This window comes from Myxocyprinus asiaticus, chromosome 16 (genome assembly GCF_019703515.2).
Source record: "Myxocyprinus asiaticus isolate MX2 ecotype Aquarium Trade chromosome 16, UBuf_Myxa_2, whole genome shotgun sequence".
Lineage (NCBI taxonomy): Eukaryota > Metazoa > Chordata > Actinopteri > Cypriniformes > Catostomidae > Myxocyprinus > Myxocyprinus asiaticus.
In genome coordinates this window covers 38,481,594-38,507,037 of record NC_059359.1, presented here as the reverse complement: position 1 = coordinate 38,507,037, position 25,444 = coordinate 38,481,594, and the positions used below count along the sequence as shown (strand labels likewise).

The 25,444-nt window shown below is 37.9% G+C and overlaps 1 protein-coding gene across 1 annotated transcript in view; it reads right to left on the bottom strand.

Annotated features, from left to right (window-relative positions):
* The window catches only part of LOC127454388 (threonylcarbamoyladenosine tRNA methylthiotransferase-like), a 594,560-nt gene that overhangs the window by 123,664 nt on the left and 445,452 nt on the right, over positions 1–25,444 (bottom strand). Inside the window, exon 11 of the mRNA XM_051721568.1 lies at positions 104–284. Within this exon, the coding sequence (XP_051577528.1) occupies positions 104–284 (181 nt within the window). The remainder of the gene's footprint in view (positions 1–103; positions 285–25,444) is intronic.

Here is a 25,444-nt window from a genome sequence, read left to right as displayed (position 1 = left end):
ACCACTTTAAACAACAAGACCAATGAAGGGTTAAAATACAGTAAATGATGGAAATAACTGTACGTGACCAAAGTCAGACATTGAGGTATTAACAAAAACTCACCACTTGTGCTGGAACCTGCTCCATCTTGGCTGCCGGAGTTCCAGGTCGTGAGTAGAACTGGTTGATGAAGAGACTGGGAAAGCAATACTGCCTCACAAGTTCCATCGTCTGTTCAAAGTCCTCATCCGTCTCTCCTGGGAACCCGCAGATGATGTCAGTTGCGATAGTGATGCCTGGAACCCTGAGAGAGAAAGACACAACAAACAGACATGCTTTAACTTACTGCCTAATACAATAACAGTAAAATGATAAAATGAACGGCAGAAGCGGTATAAAGCATTAAGTCTGAGAACATGAGCGGGTTTGAGAATTGTCTGTGCAAACCAGACCAACAAATGTAGCAGGTGAATTCCATTGTGTCTCTTGCATGTATCATCCACTTCTCGAAAACCTTATTAGCAGCCTCAATAACCATCGAATATTGGCATCTACTCTGATTAAATTAGAGGCTCTGCAAAGGAATTAGTTAATTGATTGCTTTTTCCATGTGTTCTGTAATTATTGATTTTTAACTTACAGGAAAAAACAAAACAACTCCAAAGCCACTCAAGTCTGTGCACTGTTGCTCTCACCACAAAAGAGGTGGAGTGTTGTGACAACTTTGCTGAACTTGTTCATATCTGTCAACTTTTGAACAAATATAAGTGGATTTAATCAACCATTTAAAATGTATGAATACTGAAGACAAGAATACTTTATCAGTGCTACAGTACGAGGAGCTCAGATTATATTATACATTTCCTGGAAAGTACTCTACCTGAGGATCTGGAATACAATGCTAGAAACAAACAAACAAAAAAAACTTTGATGTGCAAAATTTCTGTTCAGCACAGAAGCCTCAAGTCAATGACTACAACTGCAGAGCCATCAATGATACAATCATTCTATTTCCCGATATCTAGCAGATCCTCTTTTTTCATTATATTATTGCATTACCCAGCCACACTGCTCTCCCTCACCTCCACACATATTTATATCCACTTATTGACCAAGTCCACCATAATGTGCATTCTTAATCATGTCAGGTTTATCCTTACGTTTCAGGCTGATAACCCCTGACCTATTGATATATCTCTACCGTTGGCCATCATTAATATTCAAGAGCGCCTGTAGGCAGTAATGTGTCCTTGCCCTTTTAAAACGGAAGAGTTACTGATGGGCACGGTGGAGGGGGTCCAGTTGTTAGCAGGGCACACTAATATGAATTCTGTTGGTTTTCCATTCCACTTCATTACAAGCAATTTGTAAGGCTTTATTATGAGGAAATTCATTGAGAATCCTCGGAAGGGTGGAGTTAATTCTCTTCCATAAGCTTTGCCAGCCAAGAGCTGCTCCTGTTCTTAGGTCAACTTCCACAAACCTTCTACTAATGGGACCACAGACAATATCTTAATGGAAGATAGTAAGTACCAGAAAATATAGTTCAACTTCATCAGAGAGTTGGGTATCGATGGAGCAATGAGTAATCATTCCTTGAGGAATAATCAAAATAATCTGTTCAAAATGTCTAAAATACTGCATGAAAAAAATTAAAAATAAAAATAAATACTAATTTGAGAGAAGCATGATTGAAGCACGTTCACTCGTCCTCACGCTTGACATTTGCAACCTGCATGTTCTCGTGAGGACTGGCATGTGCAAAATTCAAATGGAAGTTCTCACATAAACATGCAGGACCAAGTGCCAAGTGCGAGGATGCCCGAACAAGCTTATCCATGAATGTGCAGAGGAAAGCTGGACAAAAGACGTGTTTTGGTTAATAAGGACTGAATTAAATCACTTGAGTCATATGGATTACATTTCAGTTGCTTTTATGACTTTTTACTCTTCAAAAACTCTTTGTGTTCCACAGAAGAAAGTCAAACAAGTCTGAGATGGCATGAGGGTTAGTAAATGATGAGAGAATAATAATTCTTGGCTGAACTATCCCTTTGTTTTGACTCTTTGTTATGTAATTTTGGATAATTTTCTGTGAAAATGTGTATTGTAACTACACGTTAATATAACATTTTCTAAATTATTTTCATACAGTAAAAATATTTAAACATCCTTAAAAAACAAAAAAACAAAATCAAAATTAGTGTGGCTTATGCTTACAACAGAACAAATCTAAAGATAATAGACTAAAATTATTATATTATATTATATTATTAAAAAGTACACTATATTATATATAATTAACTACAATAAATAAAACACCTAAATAAAAATTTAAAACAAGTCTATTTTTCTTACCATGTTGGCAAATAGCTTGTTCTTGCTTTAGACATAAACCTCACTGTATATTGTTGGTTTCCTTTGAAAACAGGACTTATTTTACATATCTTGGGTCATTTTGCTTCTCAAGTAAATGCATCTTGTTAATGATGTTTAGATATATATGTTAATAAAAAAAAAAGACAAAATTACTGATTAAGAAACCATTTATTTTTTTACAGTGTAGTTAGGGTTTTGAGATGCCAAACATACACTTTCCGCAAGCGGTGGTTTATCCAGTCTCATTGGCTCAAGCAGCATTACACATGCATGCATGCACTTCCAGTGCTGCTGATGCTAACATGTAGATGCCACCATGTCAAGGTGCTTTAGGTGCTGTGTTTCAGTACATGCACAATACTGTAGAGGGGAGACTTCGATCATAAGACTTTATTCAGACTTTACTTTAGAGTTAATTTACTGTCATCACGAATGGCGCTTATCAAGACAATAATAGGGTTCTATTGTTAATTGATTTTGACTAACTGAAACCCCGGTGAGGTTACATAGGAATACATGTAGCAACAAAGTACGCCACTATGCCACTACGAGTGAAACACCGAACTCAACAAGCAGAACAAACCATGCCTTCACCTCACATTTGTCGTCAGTACTGACAACCAGAAACAAAATCCATAGTGGCCTGCCATTGATAAATTCATTTTGTGAGATGTGAGATGATTTTGGCAACATTCTTTTCCTGACATGATACAGTTCAGGTATTAGGTCCATTTGGTTCTGGATGCAACAAATAGACTGATCAAATGTACCTCGGTGCACTAGTGGAACATGTGCATAGCTCCCATTTTAAAGAAATCAATCTGTGGTTTCTAAGGACATAATTGTCCAGGATGACACAAAGGCAAATTGAAGGTGCATTAGAGAAACCAGATGCATCACGTCATCTCATCTTCCAATCTCGAGCGAAGAAGCCTTGATAGCTCATCAACGAGCTTTGAGAAAAGCATGCACTAGAGCGAGCGTGCAAAGGACTACTTCCCTCTAAATCCATTATGTTTTCCCCAGCTCTTCAGCCTCCCTGTCCTTCTGTGGAGAACAGGCTTAAGAAAAGAAGAAAGCAAATTACAGAATTGGATCCTCTATAAAGCCAGCAGACCCTCTTTCGGTGTCTGCGGTGCCACAATGGTTGCCTGTATGTGCTGGCAGATGGTGGCCCTTTGATGCTTTGTTGGCTTATCGAACGTGATTGCACTACACTTCGGTTTTGGGCTTATTAGAGAGCATCACTCCAAGGGTCATGGTTACAGACGATGACAGCTCCCTATCCCTTGCTCAGGCTCAATGTAGTACATTATAGCCAAGCGAATGCCACAGACCTGACCTACAAAGCACTGACATGATAGGCCAAGGTCTCGACCTGGAAGAGTTCCAGACAATCAAATGTTGCAAAGTAGTTAATGAGATGAATTGAAAGAATATAAATAGCAACCCTCACGGGAACGGCTCGACACAATGACTGTTCTAGAAGCTTGAATAGTACATGTTGGCAAACAAACACAGCCTTGTTTGTTAATCAACCACCCAATCAAACACGCACACACAAACCAAGTGAGCAGTGATTGTTTGGGCATTTGATGTGAACCGTGGCCACAAAAGAGAATGAGGACATTTAATTGAAAACAAAAGAGTAACAGTAACAAGTAGCACAGTGAGTATTTAACAAGGTCTCAATAACCAAAGGCCACACAAAACAACTGACACCGAGCACAAATAATGGCTTAAGCACACTCAAGGCCGAAATATGTAAAAGGCGTTTAACCACCATCGGGCCGAATGGTTCATGTTGCTAGACTCTGCTATTCTGTACTAATGTCGACACGGTTACAGTTTCCATTGTGGTGCTGCAAAATCAAGTTTAGAATGGATTGACTGAGCAAGTGACCTATCTTGAGTTCCCACATCACTAAAACCATTTCACCAGCATAGATCTCTGGGTGTCCTGAGTATGGTTAGTGAACTGTGCTGAGGCCAGGAATGGTTTGTAATCAAACCTACCGACTCACCGTGCTCAGAACTGTTTGGCTTAATGGTGGAATAGCGCTTGAAGAATTTACTTTTCAAGGACACAGACATGGAGCTGAGCAACCCGAGTTTCAGAAACTATGCTGCCAGCTGAATCAGATATCAAGGAACTAGAGACCTGAGACTCATTCTCTCCGGCTCTGTAGCAGAAAGTAAAGTAATGGGATCTTCATGATGCTTACAGACATCCCAGTATGTGCTTTGGGGTCAAGCCTTGGTTGATGGGCCAACGTTTTCTTCTGCATCTGTCAGCCTGCACCTGTTTATGCAGTGGATCCAATTACTGTTTGGTATGAAGCTTAGAGATGCGGCATGCTGAGCTTGTACCAGAGCTGGAGTGCTCACTCCCCTAGTTCAATGGCAAGGCTAGATAAAGTACCAACCGCTGTGTCTAAGGTGCCTTCCTCATTAGCATTGCATGGGGTCCCATATAAATATACCAGTAACACTTTACAATAACGTTCCATTTGTTAACAGTAGATGACATCATTAGTTAACGTGAACTAACGAAGAACAATACTGTTACAGCATTTATTAATCTTAGATCATTTTAATTTCATCCTACACTAATACATTTTTAAAATGAAAAGTTGTATAAGTTAGCATTAATGCACTATGAACTAACATGAACTAACAATGAACAATTGTATTTTTATTAACTAACCTTAACAAATATTAATAAATGCTGTAAAACATATATTGATAATTGTTTGTTCATGATACCTAATGCATTAACTAATGTTAACTCATAGAACCTTATTGCAAAGTGTTACCAATATGCCAATGTATTACCTGTAACAACAGCAAAGTTGAAGTATATTCTTGTTTTATTTCCATTTTTCCATATAGAGGAATGGCAAACAGTGTAGTTGTGACCAATGGGGAGTTGAGGAGGCTATGTGGGACTACAGTATTTCATTCCCTAATGAGCTCCAGCTGGGGCACCCTCCAGTGGATTCCTCGCAGAAAGTTCCAGTGCATTAGCTGGAATTACACTTAACGAAGGGTGAACTATGTCATTCTTGACAGTGTTACAAATCAAGTTTTTCACATTTTACATGGGATCTTGTTCATGCTGCAACTAGGGAATGCTAAGAAATTTAAATCGAATAGAGAACTGTTAAAGGGCAAAAGTGGGATGAATACAATAAATACAACTCTAAAAGGCTAGGCTTGTTGTGAAGCAGAGTCTTTTCAGATGCTGAATACATAGATTTGATGGACTTTTATTTAGTTCAGACTTCAGTCAATTCAACATAGTCTTAAAGTAATTTATAATAAACATGCACATTGTAAGATATCGTATGAGTTGGTTCATATGGAAATTTACAGCTTTTATTTCCATTAAAACATTCAGCAATCATAATTTCAAATTAATAGAATACATGCATGACATTTTACTTTTTTTTGACTCCAAGGCCACGCTTTGTCCAAGAAAATATTTAAAAGCCCCCCCACCCCGAAAACTCGGAATGTCATTAGATTAAAATAATTACTAACAATTAATTTTGTGATTTCATGGTTTCATGAACTGAAAATTTAAACTGCAGGACTTTATCTTGATTTTTTTTTTTTTTTTTTTTTTGCATTTTAATCATGTTGGATTATTTTAATATAACTCATTTTTAATTATTTTGAATCATCTTGCGGCTTCCTTGGAAGTTTGCCTACCCACTGGTTGAGAACCACTGCTGTACGTAATACGGTTCCCTCACCAGATTTAAAAGCTATTGTATGACATCAGAGGACTTGAAATATGTTACAAATAGGGCTGGGCAATAAAACAATCTCGATACTTATCGCAATAAAAAAAAAATCCACGATATCGATAAGCTTTTGAGTAATTTTCGATATGTATGTTCTACATCTAGACGATCAGGTGTGTGTCGCTAAAAACACAAGCAGTTTGGCTTTCTCAGACTGTATAAATTTGCTAACGTTAGCTGCCTTGCTAGATTAGGCTATGCTGGTCACAGCGGTCTGAGTAAATTTTTCTAAATTTAGCTCCATTAATCAGTATGTTACAAGCCTTTAATAATAAACAAATAGATTTCTGTTCTATTTTGTGAAGAATTATACACATATCATCATCTCTGGCAAGGAAAGACAATACAATTATAAGTTGTGAGCCTAGTCTCTCACTTTAAAGGTGCAATATGTAACAATTTTCATGTAATATTTTTTGCCAATGTGTGAACGGCTTGTAACACAACTTGAGCCCTTCCCGGACTTCCTATGTTGCCTATTAAAGCCTGTACACTGATTTTCATGCGAAGGGAATGGGTCGGTTTTGCCGTGAAAATCCAAAGGATGTGACGTTTATGCGCACTCCTGAGAGCCTTGCCTCAGTGATTCTCTTCCGCTATTCAACAGCGACAACAAACTGCAACACTAAGTAACGTTATCTTAGAGATGGAATCCAGCAAACGGCCAGCTCCCAACACAACACCGACTCCTACACAAACTCAGAGTAAGCCAAAAAAACTAAACAAAAAACTAATTACCTACTGAATCCCATCATGGTCGAGCGAAAACTAGAGTGAACATCGGCAGGGCATTTGATCCCTGGAGGGACCTTGATTCTTTTTTGGGATCAAAACCGACCCTGAGTTGGCGTTCTTCTTATTGGACAGGTAAGCTTACATAACTGCAAAGCATGTGAAATATAGTGCCATAAGGATTGATCTGTGTAATTTTAGCTAACTTGATCTTGCCTGCTAACGCTGACGAATTGCAAGCTACCTTGCTTCGTAACTTTCAAATAATTTCAACGATCTTCTCTTTATACTAAAAGTCAGGTATACAGGATAAATGTAAGCACATACACTGGTTTCTTGATCGTAGTACAACATATGACATACAAAACATACAACAGTGCAACAGTAAACTGTCTGGTATAGTTCGGTAGTATGTAGCTGCATGTGTGTATCAGTATGCTATGTTAGCTGATAAGTAGTTTTAGATTAGTCTCAAAGTTTGTAGTAAAACAATTATAACTGTGTATTTTTAATTATGCTATGCCCTATGTCAGCATGATGCCGGTGAATCATGTTCAGTCTCTTTGTACGTTACTTCATTGTTTTGGCCGATGCTCTCTCGCTCGCATTCCTATGGAGTGTGTGCACGAGCACGAGCAACAGCGTTCACTTAATGGCCACAGATGTCATTAATAACAAGGGTTTCTGAATCTTACATACTGCACCATTAATGTAAATAATAAAATGGGCCATTCAGACTTCTACATTTTCTCTCAGGGATACCTCTGAACCCCCTACAGTATCATTCCTCAGTCACAAGGGCTTCTATGTCCCATATTTGTGTATCTGAATGTAAAAAAAAAAAAAAAAAATATATATATATATATATATATATATATATATATATATATATATATATATATATATAAACATTTGTAATCTATATGTAAAAATATTCAAACAAATATTGGACTGATGCTATTAAGCTTCAAAATGAACAGATGGACATTCATATCCAACTGCACTCGATTGATAAACTCCATAAAATATTTTAATATTTTGGTAGAAAATCCCTTAGACTCTGGGCCCCCAATTCAGTTTTTTAGAGACTATTTTTACTGTTTAGGATATATAATTTTTTCTTCTGCCAACTTGAAAATTAAAAAAAATAAAATCATAATAATTTGCAAGTTGCAAATGAGAATGTATATCGTGATCAATATCAATATTGAACAATATAAAAAATAATAGTGTAATAATATTTTTGGCCATATCGCCCAGCCCAAGTTACAAATCATATGGATTAATTTTATAGTATAGTATATATTTTAATTTTTTTTATATATATATTCTTTTTTGGAGCATGACAGCCCCATCCTATTGACTTGCATGTGAAAGAGCAGAAATATGTGGTCTCTTCTTGACAATAAATAAATAAATAAATAAATAAATAATAATAATAATAATAATAATAATAATATGGTTTGGGGTTGTAGTTTGGGTAAGGGGTTGGACTTTATGGTTAGGTTTGGGTTTGACTTAGGAACATTGTAAAATGTGTTCAGTTGCTGACCTGATTTGAAATTATGTTGGTTGGTTGATTTTTCTTTATGGGAATAAACATAGTATTTTTTATTTTTTTATTTATGTTTTTATGAGCCAACTCATACGCTCTCTCATGAGTTTGCAATCTGGTTAATTGGGATGAATTATTAAGAATCAGTTCATCATTATAACGGGTCAGTCATACATATCCAAAATTATTGGTGGGAAATGTTCCCAGGTATTTTCTAATAAGTATGATTGTTTGGACAGAGGCAATCTGATCCTGGATAAGCCCAGATCATTAAGTCTTGGCCTTTAGTGACAAGTTTAATGAGCTCTGACGTTCCACGAGAGCATGATGGTAGATTGAGCCTGGACATGGGAAGAGCTGAAACTTGACCTACCTGTCAAATACCTTAAACTCATCCATTTCAGTGAACAGATGAGACATGAGAAATCCTTAAATCAATTTTCATTCAGGTAATCTGTGATGCAGACAAGGCTTATTTAAGAGCAAACATCAGAATTTCACATTCAATCGCACACTCGGCTTGCAGTGCCATTTAATCACTTTTGTTTATACTTTATTCCTACCTACAATTAAAATTGCTGCAAAATGTTTCCCAGCGAGACTTAAATCTTTTTAATTAAAATCAACTGGATATCATCAAACTTTGAAACAGATAGGCAAGTGTGGGGCTAGAAGGATTTATGCAAAGACTTCATTCTCGGCTGTGATTTAATCTAGTTTCTTTGTTTATGGAGGCACTGGAGGCGTAAGGCGGCGTAATTCCCGTCTCCTGGCGTGAAGCTGGTTTTGGAGGTGTGTATTTACACAACAGATGTATGAGAGCAGTTGGGATAAAATGAAGGCGCAAACAACGGGACAACTCGGCTGAAATAAAAGGAGCACGAATAAAAGGAGACGAGGCAATATATGAGGGTAAACATTTACTCATTCATCCAGTATACAAGGCCCCCGCTACCCATCTGTGTGCTGCCAACTTCCTGTGTCTATGCTTAGCAAGAGTGCAGCGTGCCACAATGTGAAGTGGAAATGTGGAGCCTACCACCACTGTTGTGGGTGGCGGAGGAAATTTTCAGTTCTCGGAGCCAAGAAAATGGCAAGTTGTCTTGAGGGGTTAGAGCCTCTTCAGAAATGAATATAAAAATGGGAATCAGCAATTCTATTTTTGAAAATATTGAAAATGTTCTTCTTGGTCTCATGAAGTAGTGTGCTCAGACAACAAAATGAACAGTTGCAGTTTTTAATACTTAAAGATTCTCTTTTATGGTTTTAATGAGGGTTTGCTTAATGTCTTTCTAGCTGATTCCTAAACAATGCTTTTCCACATCACCTCTAATCAGGCAAGAATAGACTGTAGACTGAATAACGGTACAACTACCGCATATGAGCAGCCATTCTGCAGATATACACTGATGAGCCAAAACATTATGACCACCTGCCTAATATGCTGTTGGTCCTCCACGTGCCGCCTAAACAGTGCCGACCCGATAAGGCATGGACTCTACTAGACCTCTGAAATTGTTCAGTGGTATCTGGCATCAAGACATTAGCAGTAGATCCTTCAAGTCCTGTAAGTTACGAGGTGGAGCCACTGTGGATCTGATGTGTAGGTCCAGCACATTCCACAGATGCTCAATCGGATTGAAATCTGGAGAATTTGGAGGCCAGGGCAACACCCTGAACTCTTCATTATGTTCCTCAAACCATTCCCAAACAATGTGTTCAGTTTGGCAGGGCGCATTGTACTGCTGAAAGACTGCCATCAGGGAATACCATTGCCATGAAGGGGTGTACCTGGTTTGCAACGATGTTTAGGTAGTTGGCACGTGTCAAATTGATGTCCACATGAATGGCCAGACCCAGGGTTTCCCAGCAGAACATTGCCCAGAGCATCACTCCCTCCACCAGCTTGTCATCTTCCCACAGGGCATCCTGGTGCCATCACTTCCCCAGGTAAACAGCGAACATGTACACAGATGTCCATTTGATGTAAAAACATATGGGACTCATCGGACCAGACAACCTTCTTCCACCGCTCCAAGGTCTAGTTCCGACGCTCAAGTGCCCATTATAGGCACTTTCGATGGTGGACAGGGGTCATTCATGGGCACTCTGACCGGTCTGCGGCTACGCAGCCCCAGACGCAGCAGGATGTGATGCACTGTGTTGTGACACATTCCTCCTGTAACTATCATTGCAATTTTCTGTGACTTGTGCCACAGTAGACCTTCTGTCAGTGCGGACCAGACGGGATAGCCTTTGTTGCTCTCGCGCATTGATGAGCCTTGGCCACCCAGCACCCTATCGCCGGTTTGTGGTTTGTCCCTCCTTTGACCACTGTCGGTAGGTACTCACCACTGCTGACCGGAAGCAACCCACAAGCCTTGCTGTTTCAGAGATGCTCTGACCCAGTCATCTGACCATAACAATTTGGCCCTTTTCAAAGTCGCTCAGGTCTTTCCTCTTGCCTATGTCTCCTGCATTCAACACGTTGACTACGAGAACTGATTGTTCGCTTGCCATCTAATCTACCCAGACCTTGACACATGGCCTTGTTAGGAGATGATCAACGTTATTCACTTAAATGGTCATAATGTTTTGTCTCATCAGTGTAAATACCAACAACAGCCTGTCGCATTAAACTACAGTGTTTATTTTGAAAAATATGTTGTTGTTTTTTCTCTATGAAACAGAAGCTTGTATACACCATATGGAATGTGTAATATCTCTAATAACATTTAATATATAGAGTCCACTAATTATGCAAAAACGGTTTAGTCATATTGTGGGTTTTTTACTTTATATACTGAACTGAGAATGACTTTTAAATTCTAATTGAATTCTAAAATTGAATCCGAGTTTGAATTTAGGTAGCATAATTCTAGCATAACTCAATCTGAATTTAGAGATTTCATATCAAAAATGAAAATTCTGAACATTTAAAATTCAAACCCATATGAAATTTTAAACCCATATGACACATTTTTTTTGCTTCATGCTGGTGTAAATTGTCCTTGGTATAAAGTCCAAGTTATTATCAGATTTCTGATCTTTGCATATCCATGTCATCATGAAAGTTAGACGATACATAGAACATACTTCAGTCATGGAGTGTAAAATAGTGAAATAAAATAGCTATTTTGTAGCAGATATGCATATGCAATGTATTGATAGATCATAAAGTCTTCAGCCCAGTCTGTCCATCAATAACTTCATGAAAATACATAATATACAATAAAATCACTCATGGCCAAAAGTTTGGAATAATGCACAGATTTTGCTCTTATGGAACAAAATTGGTACTTTTATTCACCAAAGTGGCATTCAACTGATCACAGTGTACAGTCAGGACATTAATAATGTGAAAAATTACTATTACAATTTGAAGAGTTCTCATCAAAATATCCTCCACGTGCAACAATGACAGCTTTGCAGATCCTTGGCATTCTAGCTGTCAGTTTGTCCAGATACTCAGGTGACATTTCACCCCACGCTTCCTGTAGCACTTGCCATAGTGACTGTCTTGTCGGGCATTTCTCATGCACCTTACAGTCTAGCTGATCCCACAAAAGTTCAATGGGGTTAAGATACATAACACTGGGGGCGTGGGTAACTCAGCGAGTTAAGACGCAGACTGCCACACCTGGAGTCGCAAGTTCGAATCCAGGGCGTGCTGGGTGACTCCAGTCAGGCTTCCTAAGCAACCAATTGGCCCGGTTGCTAGGGTGGGTAGAGTCATGTTGGGTTAACCTCCTCGTGGTCTAACCTATAATGTGGTTCTTGTTCTGAGTGGGACGTGTGGCGAGTTGTGCGTGGATGCCGCATGAGAATAGCGTGAGCCTCCACATGTGCTAGGTCTCTACGGTAACGCGCTCAACAAGCCACGTGATAAGATGCCCGGATTGACTGTCTCAGACGAGGAGGCAACTGAGATTCGTCCTCCACCACCCAGATTGAGGTGAGTCACTACGCCACCACGAGGACCTAGAGTGCAATGGGAATTGGGCATGCCAAAATTGGGGAGAAAAGAGAAGAAAATCCATAAAAAATAAAAATAAAATTAAAAAGATCCTTAGCACCCTTTTCCAATCCTATCTGTTGTCCAATGTCTGTATTTCTTTGTCTACTCTAACATTTTTTTTTTGATTTTCTGTTTCAAAAGTGGCTTTTTCTTTGCAATTCTTCCCATAAGGCCTGCACCCCTGAGTCTTCTCTTTACTGTTGTACATGAAACTGGTGTTGAGCGAGTAGAATTCAATGAAGCTGTCAGCTGAGGACATGTGAGGCGTCTATTTCTCAAACTAGAGACTCTGATGTACTTATCCTCTTGTTTAGTTGTACATCTGGCCTTCCACATCTCTTTCTGTCCTTGTTAGAGCCAGTTGTCCTTTGTCTTTGAAGACTGTAGTGTACACCTTTGTATGTAATCTTCAGTTTTGTGGCAATTTCAAGCATTGTATAGCCTTCATTCCTCAAAACAATGATTGACTGATGAGTTTCTAGAGAAAGCTGTTTCTTTTTTGCCATTTTTGACCTAATATTGACCTTAAGACATGCCAGTCTATTGCATACTGTGGCAACTCAAATACAAACACAAAGACCATGTTAAGCTTCATTTAACAAACCAAACAGCTTTCAGCTGTGTTTGATATAATGGCAAGTGATTTTCTAGTACCAAATTAGTAATTTAGCATGAAGACTCAAGGATAAGGTGTTGGAGTGATGGCTGCTGGAAATGGGGCCTGTCTAGATTATCAAAACATCAGTAATATCCTGACTATTTTTGTGATCAGTTGAATGCCACTTTGGTGAATTAAAGTTCCAATTTCCTTCCGAAACAGCACAATCTGTACATTATTCCAAACTTTTGGCCACCAGTGTATATTCAAGTGGTATGTATCACAGTTGCAATACTGGTTGTTTAGAGTACAATACAGTCTATTGTCTAAATTTAGCAATTAAACACATTAGAAGAATACTGTCTAAAGCTTCTCTACAAATAACAAACCCCTACGATTCATCCTCAAGCATGAATCTTCCACATCTCCCATTTGTGAGCTCCAAACGACACTGATGAGATATCAATTACCATAAAGTGTCTGATACCCAGGCAGCTAGAAGCAGAGCCAATCTCATAATTTAGTCATCTATGGACTGTTCCCAGACAGTAGATTGATCCAATCACTCCCTGGGTATGGGCAATTCATCGAACTGAGGCGAGAATATATGAAAGAATGAGGACTGTGTAATTTTGATTTGTGCACAATCTATAATTCCATATTAGCACAATACACACAGATGCACTTCTGTAGAGATCTGCCTGTTCTCTATAGAGATCTATCTCTAGTGATACTTTTGAGTATGCCATTCTACTTCACTAGCTGCATGAATCCATAACCATCAGAGCACATGAGTCAAAATCAGCTGTTTCCACAAACACAATATGCAGCCTTTTCTTGGTAGATTGCTAAAATAAACATTGTTTTCAAACAGCTTTCCTAAATACTCCATACAACTTCCAACTGTCAAACAAACAGATAGTCCCGCATCACACTCACACCAGATTCAAACCTGTGTCTCCCGCATGAGTACTATGGTCTCGACGTATCTGGAATTTTTTTTGCGGTCGACATATTTTTTTTTTTTTTTCACAGCTATCTGCAAAAGATCAGTCAAAATCTCAAGGTGTATTGACAGCGATAAGATCGTAGTGAGCACAGCACCCTAGAAAGCACAGGGCATTTTCAACAGTTTCATTAAAAACACTTAGTCCTTGAAAGTATGAACATTAGTACATAAAAAATTTAATTACATCACACAGATATGATAAAAGCCACTGAGACATGTGTGCGCACACACACACTGCTGCCAGCATATTTCATTATTCCTTAATGACTTCTGCCTTTAAGAATGTCTAGAATGTGGGAGAGAGAGGAAAAAAAAAAAAACGATTTCTGGGTAAACTGTCAATGCATTGGTGAGTCATTAGCAAATGTATGTTTAATACTGGAGAAGAGATAATAGTCTGTCCTGTGTACATCTATAACTGTCTGGTTTGATTCAGCCACCAAATCAGGCAGAAAGAAACAGACAGTCAGGACTGCTGAGAGGATTACTGGTGCTCCCCTACCCACCCTCCAAGACCTGTACATCTCCAGAGTGAGGAAATGTGCATTTAGAATCACTTTAGACCCCACACACCCTGCCCACTCCCTTTTTGAACTGTTGCCCTCTGGCCAGTGCTACAGAGCACTCAGCACCAGGACAACCAGGTACAAGAACAGTTTTTACCCTCAGGCCATTGACCACATGAACAATTAAACTGCCTTCAGGACTCACCATAGTGTAATAATGTAAATAAATATCTCATGTACATATGTAAATTCACTTGTATTTAATTCAATAACTGTACATACCCCTACCTTGCACATATATTACCGCTTGCACATGTACATATGCCATCCTATGTTATATGTCCTATTTTTTTTGTATGTCTATTTATACTCTTACTTAATGTTCTGTGTGCACTTGCTTGTTTCTAACATCACCAAAAATATTCCTTGTGTACGTGAGCACACTTGGCAATAAAGCTCATTCTGATTCTGATTCTGAACAGCTGCGTGGAATTGCTGAAAATGGAGAAAGTGACAGTAAAAGACCCTCCAGCAGAAGAGCTAAAAGCATTTGGCAGCTACTTAAAACAGACTGGTGATACGACATAAAACATTGCCTATGGGGCTCCCTCTCCCTTTTTTTTTTTTTTTTTTTTTAAACAAGTCCACACAATCTAAATGGTGGCATTTAAACACTTGTAGTTGATTGTCTAACACCCTCTGCAAACCATTCAATAAAATCTAAATGTGTGTGTGAGAGAGAGAGAGAGACAGAGAGAGAGAATTGACATATTAGCTCTGTTCCATAACCTAGTAATCTACTACCGTCTAAATAGGCAGCTTCCTTCTAAATCCCAAAGTCAAATGCTTAGCTTCTGCGTACAGTCGAACGCTAGCCTTTCAAAGTATACTTAATTTGACTGTGCACACATACACAGACGGTTGGCGCATGTGAGCTACGACTGCTATGAGAGACTGGACTCTTTCTCTTCAAGAGTTAAGACCCATACAGATGTATTTATAGTCCTTCAGACTCAAGTTATATAAATGCAGGCATCTCCTGACCTCGAGAGAGAGACTAGAGACCTAGCTTTCGCGTCTGACCAAAGTATTTTCTGGGCTTAAGGGAGCATCACAAATAGCACACTTCACATGAAACACATGACTCAACTAGCAAGTTAGCATGTTGCTAAACTAATTGCACAATAAACATACAAGCACAAATAAATATTAGGTAAAATAGTCACTTTTAAAGATATTTTTCACAACTGAATGAAATTATACTCATCATTGAATGGAAGTTAGTTAATTTCTAAACTTTGTAAACAATATTATATTTGGATTGTGGTTCATTGTGGACTTAGTTTTCACTGAACTCGTCACAATGCATTTTGGGATTACTTTTTCTGTGAACGATACATAGTCGGCATTGTTAGGGAGTAACTAACTAAAAGTAGCGATGCCAGTAACTTAACTACATTTTTCAGTAGCGTGACAGTAGCTCAGTCATTTTCATATTAGTGTAGCTTTTCCAGTAATTAGTTCATTTTAACAGTAAGTAGCGGTGTAGCATCACAAAGCGCTGTATTTGTCACACTGTTTTGCGTACACAGCTTTGTAGCAGCAAAGCACATTCCCCCAAACAGTCCCCTACCTCCCATATGTAGTGTTGTGGAATCGAAATCATTTAAGTGAATCAGTTCTTTTTGAACTACTCACTTTATTTAGAACTGGGAACTCCATTTCATTTTAGTGTGTTGGTTCATTACAAATCATTTGTCAAAATATTTTCTTCTTTAAACAGCTTCAATGTAGTTAGCTACTTTTTGTTAATAACTTGTAGTGTAGTTAATTACTTCTTTAAAATAGTAGACTGACTGTAGTTTAAGTATTTTAGGTTATACGAATCTTGTAGCTTGGGAAGCTAAAGTTTCAAAGTACCTTCTACCCAACACTAATGGCCAGTGTCTAACATACTCTACGCAAGTACGCAAAAACTTGGCCAACGCATTGCAATCACACGGCCCTGTTGTCCATACATAATGTGAGTTTTTTGCATTACTGTAGTGGTAACAAACCTCAGTACTCAAGAGCACAATTGAGTTAACTGTCTCTATAAACTGCCTGCTATAGCACCCCTTGTGGAGATAATCAGAATGCAACACGTATTTGCGCTATGTTTAGAATTGTGTTATATCACATTTCAGAATAAATTATACTTGAAATTGAACTTGTGTATTCACGTATTTGCATATTTGAGTATGTTTTGGGCCCTTGATATGCTGTCTAGGTAGGCAGCCCACTAGGTTTTAGAACAGAGTTTTATAGCATTTTATATTTTATTAAAAAAAAAATTAAAAAAAAATAAAAAAAGTAAAAAATATGACAATCTAACATTACGAGGGGACAACAGCTCATTCCCACACATAACACGATTGCACACACACCAGCCCACCAGGTGCTTAGGGAAGTGGGCATGCTGAGAGGTCTAGGTCTAAACAATCTGTTCATCCACAAAGAACCCAGATTGGAAAGCAAAACTTTCCCATTCCGCCCTGGAAAAACCACACTGATGCATATTCATTCACTCTGGGGATACGGCCAAATCATACACTTAACTTTACATTTCTCTCTGTCTCTCTCCTTTCTTAATTGAGCTACTGTGTTTACAGCTACTGTTGGTAATTATACAGATGCCTACATTCCAGCAATTAAACAGATGAGCACAAATACGGTGTGCCGTCACCAGGAAAACAAACACACAAGAGTTCCAACCTTACATTTCCAACTCCACTCTAATAAAAACCATCTGCTGTGGACTTTAGGGATACGATACCTGTCAAAAATTGGGCAGTTTAGCAGCGGGGCAGCCGAGGCCTGATCTGAAATGCATATTTGAACAGATGTGGTAAAATTACATCTCTCTATGTCAGTGTGTATGTGTGTGTGCGCCAGTCAGTGGGCGTATGAGGATTGTGAATGCACAATAAATGAAGGGATAGATGGATTAGGGGAGGAGGAGAGAGGAAGGGAGGCATAAAAGATGAGTAAACTTCAAGGGATTGTTGCTGGGTGGATGAAAGGTCAGCTTCAACAATAAAGTTTACATTGATCTGTCTTCTGCAGGGAGGGGCAACATATAAAAAAAACACACTCAGTAATCCCTTCTTTTCACATTCTCTAGTTCTATAATTACATATCTGAATTTAGTTATAATTCAGAATATTCATATCAAGCTTTATTGGCAAAATAAACTTAAGAGTACATTGCCAGTGCATTCTTAGACAGTATACATTCAGATAAAAATTCAACTGAATGCTGAATTTTAATTTGCTGAAGTTTAAAATTTAAAAACTATTATTTTCTCTGGCTGCCATTTAATCGCACTACCGCACATACGGTGGGTCTTTCTCACACGGTTTCGCTTTTGACACTAGTTCAGATGACAGTAAGTGAGCGTTTCCGGGATATGCGATGAGATCCGCCAGCTTTCCCATATCTCCCCAACACCGGGCTCACCGCTTGCGGTTGAAGTCTTCATTCTCCGTACAGTATATCTGCTCATGTGTTTATTATGCCCGGGACATACGTTGCGTGTAATGAAAAAGAGTGCACTGCTCCACACAATAATTTTCTGTGCTAGGATGTGGAGTTGATTCAAACATGTACCTCCTGGAAATTTATATATGCCAATTTTAGCAACAGAAAGTGAGGAAATACTTTAGTGAAGTTTTAGTAAGTGGAAAAAAATAAATAAAAAAATAACACATTAAACACTTAACAATTGATCATAGAAATGTGTTAAATGTCCCAGCGCTCTCTCTCTCTCTCTCTCTCTATATATATATATATATATACACACATGCACTTTTGCAGAACAACACTGGCCAGGCTCATGTCTTAAACGTTTGCCCACAAATTCCATGCACATTGTATACACCATATTTTGAGTTGTGTCTGCAAAATTTGTAATACTTATTATATTTAGGTGCCAGGAAGCTTTGACTACATAGTCAAAAAACAAGTTTGATTTCTACTGTGTTACTGTTTCATATTAGAAATAAGCCTCCACTTTGTTTCAGAATTAGCTACAATATATTGATATTGTAATAATGACAGTATCATTTTTGCCCAAAGTCAAAGGTTTGGCTTGTGAGACTACATCTAAAGTATAGAGCATTGCTGCAGCTTTAAATGGTTTTAATAGGGTCAAAAATTACCGTGCATGAAAAGTTCGTGGTAAAGGCAAGTTGATAATAAAGCATTCAGATCTTAAGCCCAGGAAACCCAGCCCTAACACAGCCCATGCCCTGCAGCCCATGTAGGTAAGTTCTGTGTGCAAGTAGCATGCAAGCGACATCAGGATGGAAGTCTGCACTCTGTGTGTGGTTTCTTCACCCCTCACGGGCTGTGCAGACTTTCTAATTAAAGGAACATACTGAGCTGTCTCTGCACATTACCTGCTGGCCTCACACCTTCACTAAGACAAACACTTTTGCTTTTGGCCTATCTCTCTCTGTTCACTGGCTGTGTGGTTTAACTAAATTAAGCTTAACTTGTTTAAGCTCATGGAAAGTTGGTAAGTTTTCACACATTTCTATGAAGAAACGGTGTCATTTGTTTGGTTTGTTCTATATTTTAAAATACCTCCTCAGTGGTCACTGAAAGTCACATTCTCACAAGTCTTAAAACTCATGATAATCGCGGTCCTGTCAAGGCAAAAATCTTTATATAAAATAATAAATAATAAAAAAAAACTTGCTTCAAAGTATGAAAGCATATGCCTTGTGAAAGGTTTTTATTAGCCCTAAAATTAATCGTAGCTGGGTTTCAAGCTCACGCCCACAGCCAAAGCAGCAGCAAATTCTCTCAAAATAGGTGCATCAAAGTGTGAGAGAGTTTCTGAGGTGAATTAGGAGAGGAAAATTGAGGTATCCAGGCCAGGCAGCCATCATTAAAGAATAATAGAACCATAGCAGATGACAGGCAGCCCTGCAAAAAAATGATCCCCTTGACAAGAGCACTTTTCCATTTGGGCTGGAGCTCTTCATGACTATTAAAGGTGCCTCTAATTCACAGATGCTGGCTACCTCTATAGATGTTTTGTTGGCTTCCTACCTAATACCGTCTTCCAAACTTCCCCTCAAAACACAATGTCCTGTGACATGAACGTGATGAGCGTCGGCCATTATAGACACGCAAAGTACGCACATAGAGACTCAGACCTCTTTTTCAGCTGCAATTCTGGACTAATATAGTGTTTTGCAGCTTTCAAAAGTCCAGGGATGTGAAGCTCTCATTGAATTCAAGTGGAATCCAGATTTTAAAGACCCCTATAGTGCACAGAGAGCAAATTAATGCAGAAGGCAGAGAGCAGAGCGCCAACATGGCAAAGTCACTGGGGACAGATCTCTCAGCATTGCACTGCTGAAGCAAACTGGTTAGGTTCACCACAAAAGTCTCACCACTCAAAAATGGATTCAGAGAGGCCAAAAGCAGATGTGCGGAGAGCAATAATGCAACAAAACTAAAGCAGTTTTGAAGGAGCTTAAATTAGTTTTATTGTTGAAAGTCTATCATGAACAGAACACAAAGCTCTGCAGCCATGACCAAACTGAAGACAAAACATGTCTAGAGACCTTTAAATTACTGTTGGATTTGAGTCCACCTTAGTCGAGTCCGAGCCAATACCAAGGAACCTCTGAAGTTGACAAAAATACACCTACAATTATAGCTAAGGCTTTTCTAAATTTGAGGTGTTTCTTGCAACTGGGCCTTGGTCTTTAACCAGTCTGAGTTGGACTCAAGACTCCGAGTCCGACTCAAGACTCCGAGTCCATAACAGCTGAATCAGAGTCAAGTGTTTTATTTTACAGGACATGTTCACCCCAAAATAAAAATTCTGTCTGTATTTATGTACAGTTATGCTTTCCAAACTAGTATGGAACACAAAAGATGATGTTTTGCAGAATGTTCTGGCTGCTCTTTTCTCAATAAAACTGAATTGGGATGGGGGTCGTTGAGCTCCAAAAATGTGCAAAAAAAGATGTACAGACTAATAAAATAAGTCTATACATTTCTAGTGCTATATTACAAGTCTTCTAAAGACATATGATTTGTGTGATTGAACGGAATGTAAATCATCATTTTCTGAAAATCGGTCTGTGAATATCTGCTTCCAGATCTTATTTGTGAATCATACAGGTTTGGAACAAGATAAGGTTGAGTAAACGACAGAATGGTGAATTCTTCTGTTAACTTGAGGCCTTGATACATTCCCATTTGTGAAGCTTGTTCTAAGCTTTTCTTTACAGAACAGAACATGATATATTTCTATACTTTTCTGTCTGTTTTTTCCTTTTTTTATTTTATAAAATGTCCTTTAATTAAATATTATATAATATAATATAATTTGGAAAAATTACAGTTTGATTGGAAATGACACCAAATAATAATAAAAAAATAAAAATAAAAATAAAAATAAAAATCTAATGAAAATAAGCAATATTAACCTTGAATTTTCTTTTTCTTTTTTAAAAAAACACTTGTCTCATATTTAATCTCAAGCAGACTCATCACTGACACTTTTGTTGAACTGGTTAACAATTACACAAACTTTTCAAAAATAACAATAATGGTAATTACAAAAATACTAATAATACACAAAAACAAATAAATATATTAGGGATAAACAATTTTGGTATGGTGAATTGCAGAACATTCATAATTTCTGAAAAATTCATAGAAATCATTTCCACACAATAAGTATTGAAATGGTTTGTTTATTTCACTCTTTTTTTTTTTTTTTTTCATCACAGTTCTAAACATGTAGTAATTATATTTTTATAATGGATTTTTATAGTTACATTGAAAGTTGGGATCAGGGACAAGGCTATAAAAATAAAACTATACATAAAAGGCATTTGAAAAGTACCAAAAATAAATTAGGAACGACTGGTAAAATGTTTCCAATTCAGTTTTAATGAGACCATTTAAAAAAACTTTCAGATCTATTTGTTATAGTAGAAATCCACTCATGGGACATGAAAGACACTGAAAAAAAAAAAAAAAAACAAAAACAAACAAACAAACAAAAAAAACCTATATGCTGTGAAGGACTGGTAGCACCAATTAGTCATCTGGTTCACGCTCCTCTCTTCTACTAAGAGCAAAGTTGACATGCCTTCATGATTTCACTGTGCTCTCTTTTGCCACTGCTGTTTGGCACTGTGAGATTCCCATCCGACCACTGCCTTCTGGTGTGGTTCACCCATAACAGTCTAAAGTGGATCAAGTGTGTGTTTGTATGATCATACATGCTTATATACACAGTACTTATGAGTGTCTACTGGGGTATATAAAAGTAACTGTGCATGGGTATGAAGGATAGATTTATGTGCCAATGTGTGAAAATGTATTCTGTATGCACATGGAATATATATATATATATATATATATATATATATATATATATATATACACACAGTGGTGTGAAAAAGTGTTTGCCCCCTTCCTCATTTCTTATTTTTTTGCATGTTTGTCACACTTAAATGTTTCAGATCATCAAACAAGTTTAAATATTAGTCAAAGATAACACAAGTAAACACAAAATGCAGTTTTTAAATGAAGGTTGTTATTATTAAGGGAAAACAAAATCCAAACATACATGGCCCTGTGTGAAAAAGTGTTTGCCCCACCTGTTAAAACATAACTTAACTGTGGTTTATCACACCTGAGTTCAATTTCTCTAGCTACACCCAGGCCTGATTACTGCCACACCTGTTCTCAATCAAGAAATCACTTAAATAGGACCTGCCTGACAAAGTGAAGTAGACCAAAAGATCTTCAAAAGCTAGACATCATGCCGAGATCCAAAGAAATTCAGGAACAAATGAGAAAGAAAGTAATTGAGATCTATCAGTCTGGAAAAGGTTATAAAGCCATTTCTAAAGCTTTGGGACTCCAGAGAACCACAGTGAGAGCCATTATCCACAAATGCGAAAACATGGAACAGTGGTGAACCTTCCCAGGAGTGGCCGGCCGACCAAAATTACCCCAAGAGCGCAGCGATGACTCATCCAAGAGGTCACAAAAGACCCCACAACAACATCCAAAGAACTGCAGGCCTCACTTGCCTCAGTTAAGGTCAGTGTTCATGACTCCACCATAAGAAAGAGACTGGGCAAAAATGGCCTGCATGGCAGAGTTCCAAGACGAAAACCACTGCTGAGCAAAAAGAACATTAAGGCTCATCTCATTTTTGCCAGAAAACATCTTGATGATCCCCAAGATTTTTGGGAAAATACTCTGTGGACTGACGAGACAAAAGTTGAACTTTTTGGAAGGTGTGTGTCCCATTACATCTGGCGTAAAAGTAACACCGCATTTCAGAAAAAGAACATCATACCAACAGTAAAATATGGTGGTGGTAGTGTGATGGTCTGGGGCTGTTTTGCTGCTTCAGGACCTGGAAGATTTGCTGTCATAAATGGAACCATGAATTCTGCTGTCTACCAAAAAATCCTGAAGGAGAATGTCCGGCCATCTGTTTGTGACCTCAAGCTGAAGCGAACTTGGCTTCTGCAGCAGGACAATGATCCAAAACACACCAGCAAGTTCACCTCTGAATGGCTGAAGAAAAACAAAATGAAGACTTTGGAGTGGCCTAGTCAAAGTCCTGACCTGAATCCTATTGAGATGCTGTGGCATGACCTTAAAAAGGCAGTTCATGCTCGAAAACCCTCCAATGTGGCTGAATTACAACAATTCTGCAAAGATGAGTGGGCCAAAATTCCTCCACAGCGCTGTAAAAGACGCATTGCATGTTATCGCAAACGCTTGATTGCAGTTGTTGCTGCTAAGGGTGGCCCAACCAGTTATTAGGTTTAGGGGGGCAATCACTTTTTCACACAGGGCCATGTAGGTTTGGATTTTGTTTACCCTTAATAATAACAACCTTCATTTAAAAACTGCATTTTGTGTTTACTTGTGTTATCTTTGACTAATATTTAAACTTGTTTGATGATCTGAAACATTTAAGTGTGACAAACATGCAAAAAAATAAGAAATCAGGAAGGGGGCAAACACTTTTTCACACCACTGTGTGTGTATTTATATATATATATATATATATTTTTTTTTTTTTTTTTTTTTTTGAGGAAGCAAAGGTCACTGAGTAAAGGACATTCACCTGCTTTCCAAAAATCTATCAAAAAAGTAATCAGCAAACTTCACAAATACATTCCTCAGCAGAAAATCTCTTCAATTTGGCAAGGTGCATTTGTATGTGTTTGCATTCGTCTCTCTTTCTCGCTGTCAGATTTAAAGGCTATAGTCCTGAAGTTTTCTCAAAGGTCAAACATAGTAATTTAGATTGAAAATGTGCTAAACCCCAGAAAAAAAAATAAATAAAAAATAAAAACATTTCTCTGGAAAAAATTCTCAAAACATGCCTTTGATGATCTGTTCCCACTCTAATGTTCTGTCATGATTTCCAGTGCATAGGTAAGAATCAGCACACTAAGCAATCAGAAAAGTTTATAATTTCCTGAAAACCCAGGAGTTCTGTCTCTATAGCACTTAATGCATGCTTCATTAGCCCAGCCAGAGGGAGGATAATGGGGGCACGCTCAGCTCTGGGTGGCGTGGTATGGCACAATTGAAATATACACTTTCAATTAGCCGGGCCGCCGAACACCTAGTCTTTGAGAGAGCTCCATGAACGTGGGCACTAACCCTCCATCACTTGCGTTTAAACCAGACAGCTCATCGCCCTCTGTGATGCTGCAAACGACTGGGGCTAGCCAGCCATGTGGAAAATAGAGTCTTCTGTATCTCTTTATTTTAATTTCATAAGAGCTCTGCGGCTGTTTTACTTTAGCCATGCTTTCAATTTGCCCTTATGGAGGAGAACTGTACTGTTCCTGTGGAGACAAAGAAGCAGGAAGCTTCTATTGTTTCCTGATGCTGGTGAGGATCGTTGGATGCTGTGCAGGAAATTAACACGGATTGGACAGTCTTTTACGTGTTTTATTATCTGCCAGCTGAAACTCCAATCACTTGGAAAAGCAATAGCACACCTCTCAAGATTTGAGGCATCATTCATGTCTATAGTGTGTGTTGGACATAAGTAGTTAACTAAAAGTAGCGATGCTACTAACAAAACTACATTTACATTTTTTATGTAGACCAACTTTTATATTTTTCACAATAATGTAGCTTTTTTGGGGGAATTCCATTCATTTTAGTGAGTCGGTTCTTTTGGACAATGCCTTCATTGTATATATTATTAACAAAAACATATATTTGTTAAATTGTTGTCACCCTATTTGTTTAACCCTTGGTAAATAACCATACTTTGACTAAAGCAACATTATAGTAATCATGACTGTAGTATCCATGGTTAATTTTGTGGTAACTATGGTTTTACTACAAACTATGGTTACTGAAGTAAAGCCATAGTTATTTTTCATTAGGGAATGTCACCCTCATTAAATATATAGCTTTCAGTTGATATAAATGAATTCTGCAATCAGAAGTTATACACAGATATATATATATAAACAAACATATACATACACACACACACTGGCAGCCAAAAGTTTGGAATAATGTTCAGATTTTGCTCTTATGGAAATAAATTGGTACTTTTATTCATCAAAAAGGCATTCAACTGATCACTATGTATTGTCAGGACTTTAATAATGTGAAAAATTACTATTACAATTTAAAATATATATATATATATATAATATATATATACATAAAATGTTCAGAACTTCTTAAACTACTTCAAAGAGTTCTCATCAAACACTTGCCATAGATGTGGCTGTCTTGTCGGGCCCTTCTCACGCACCTTACAGTCTAGCTGATCCCATAA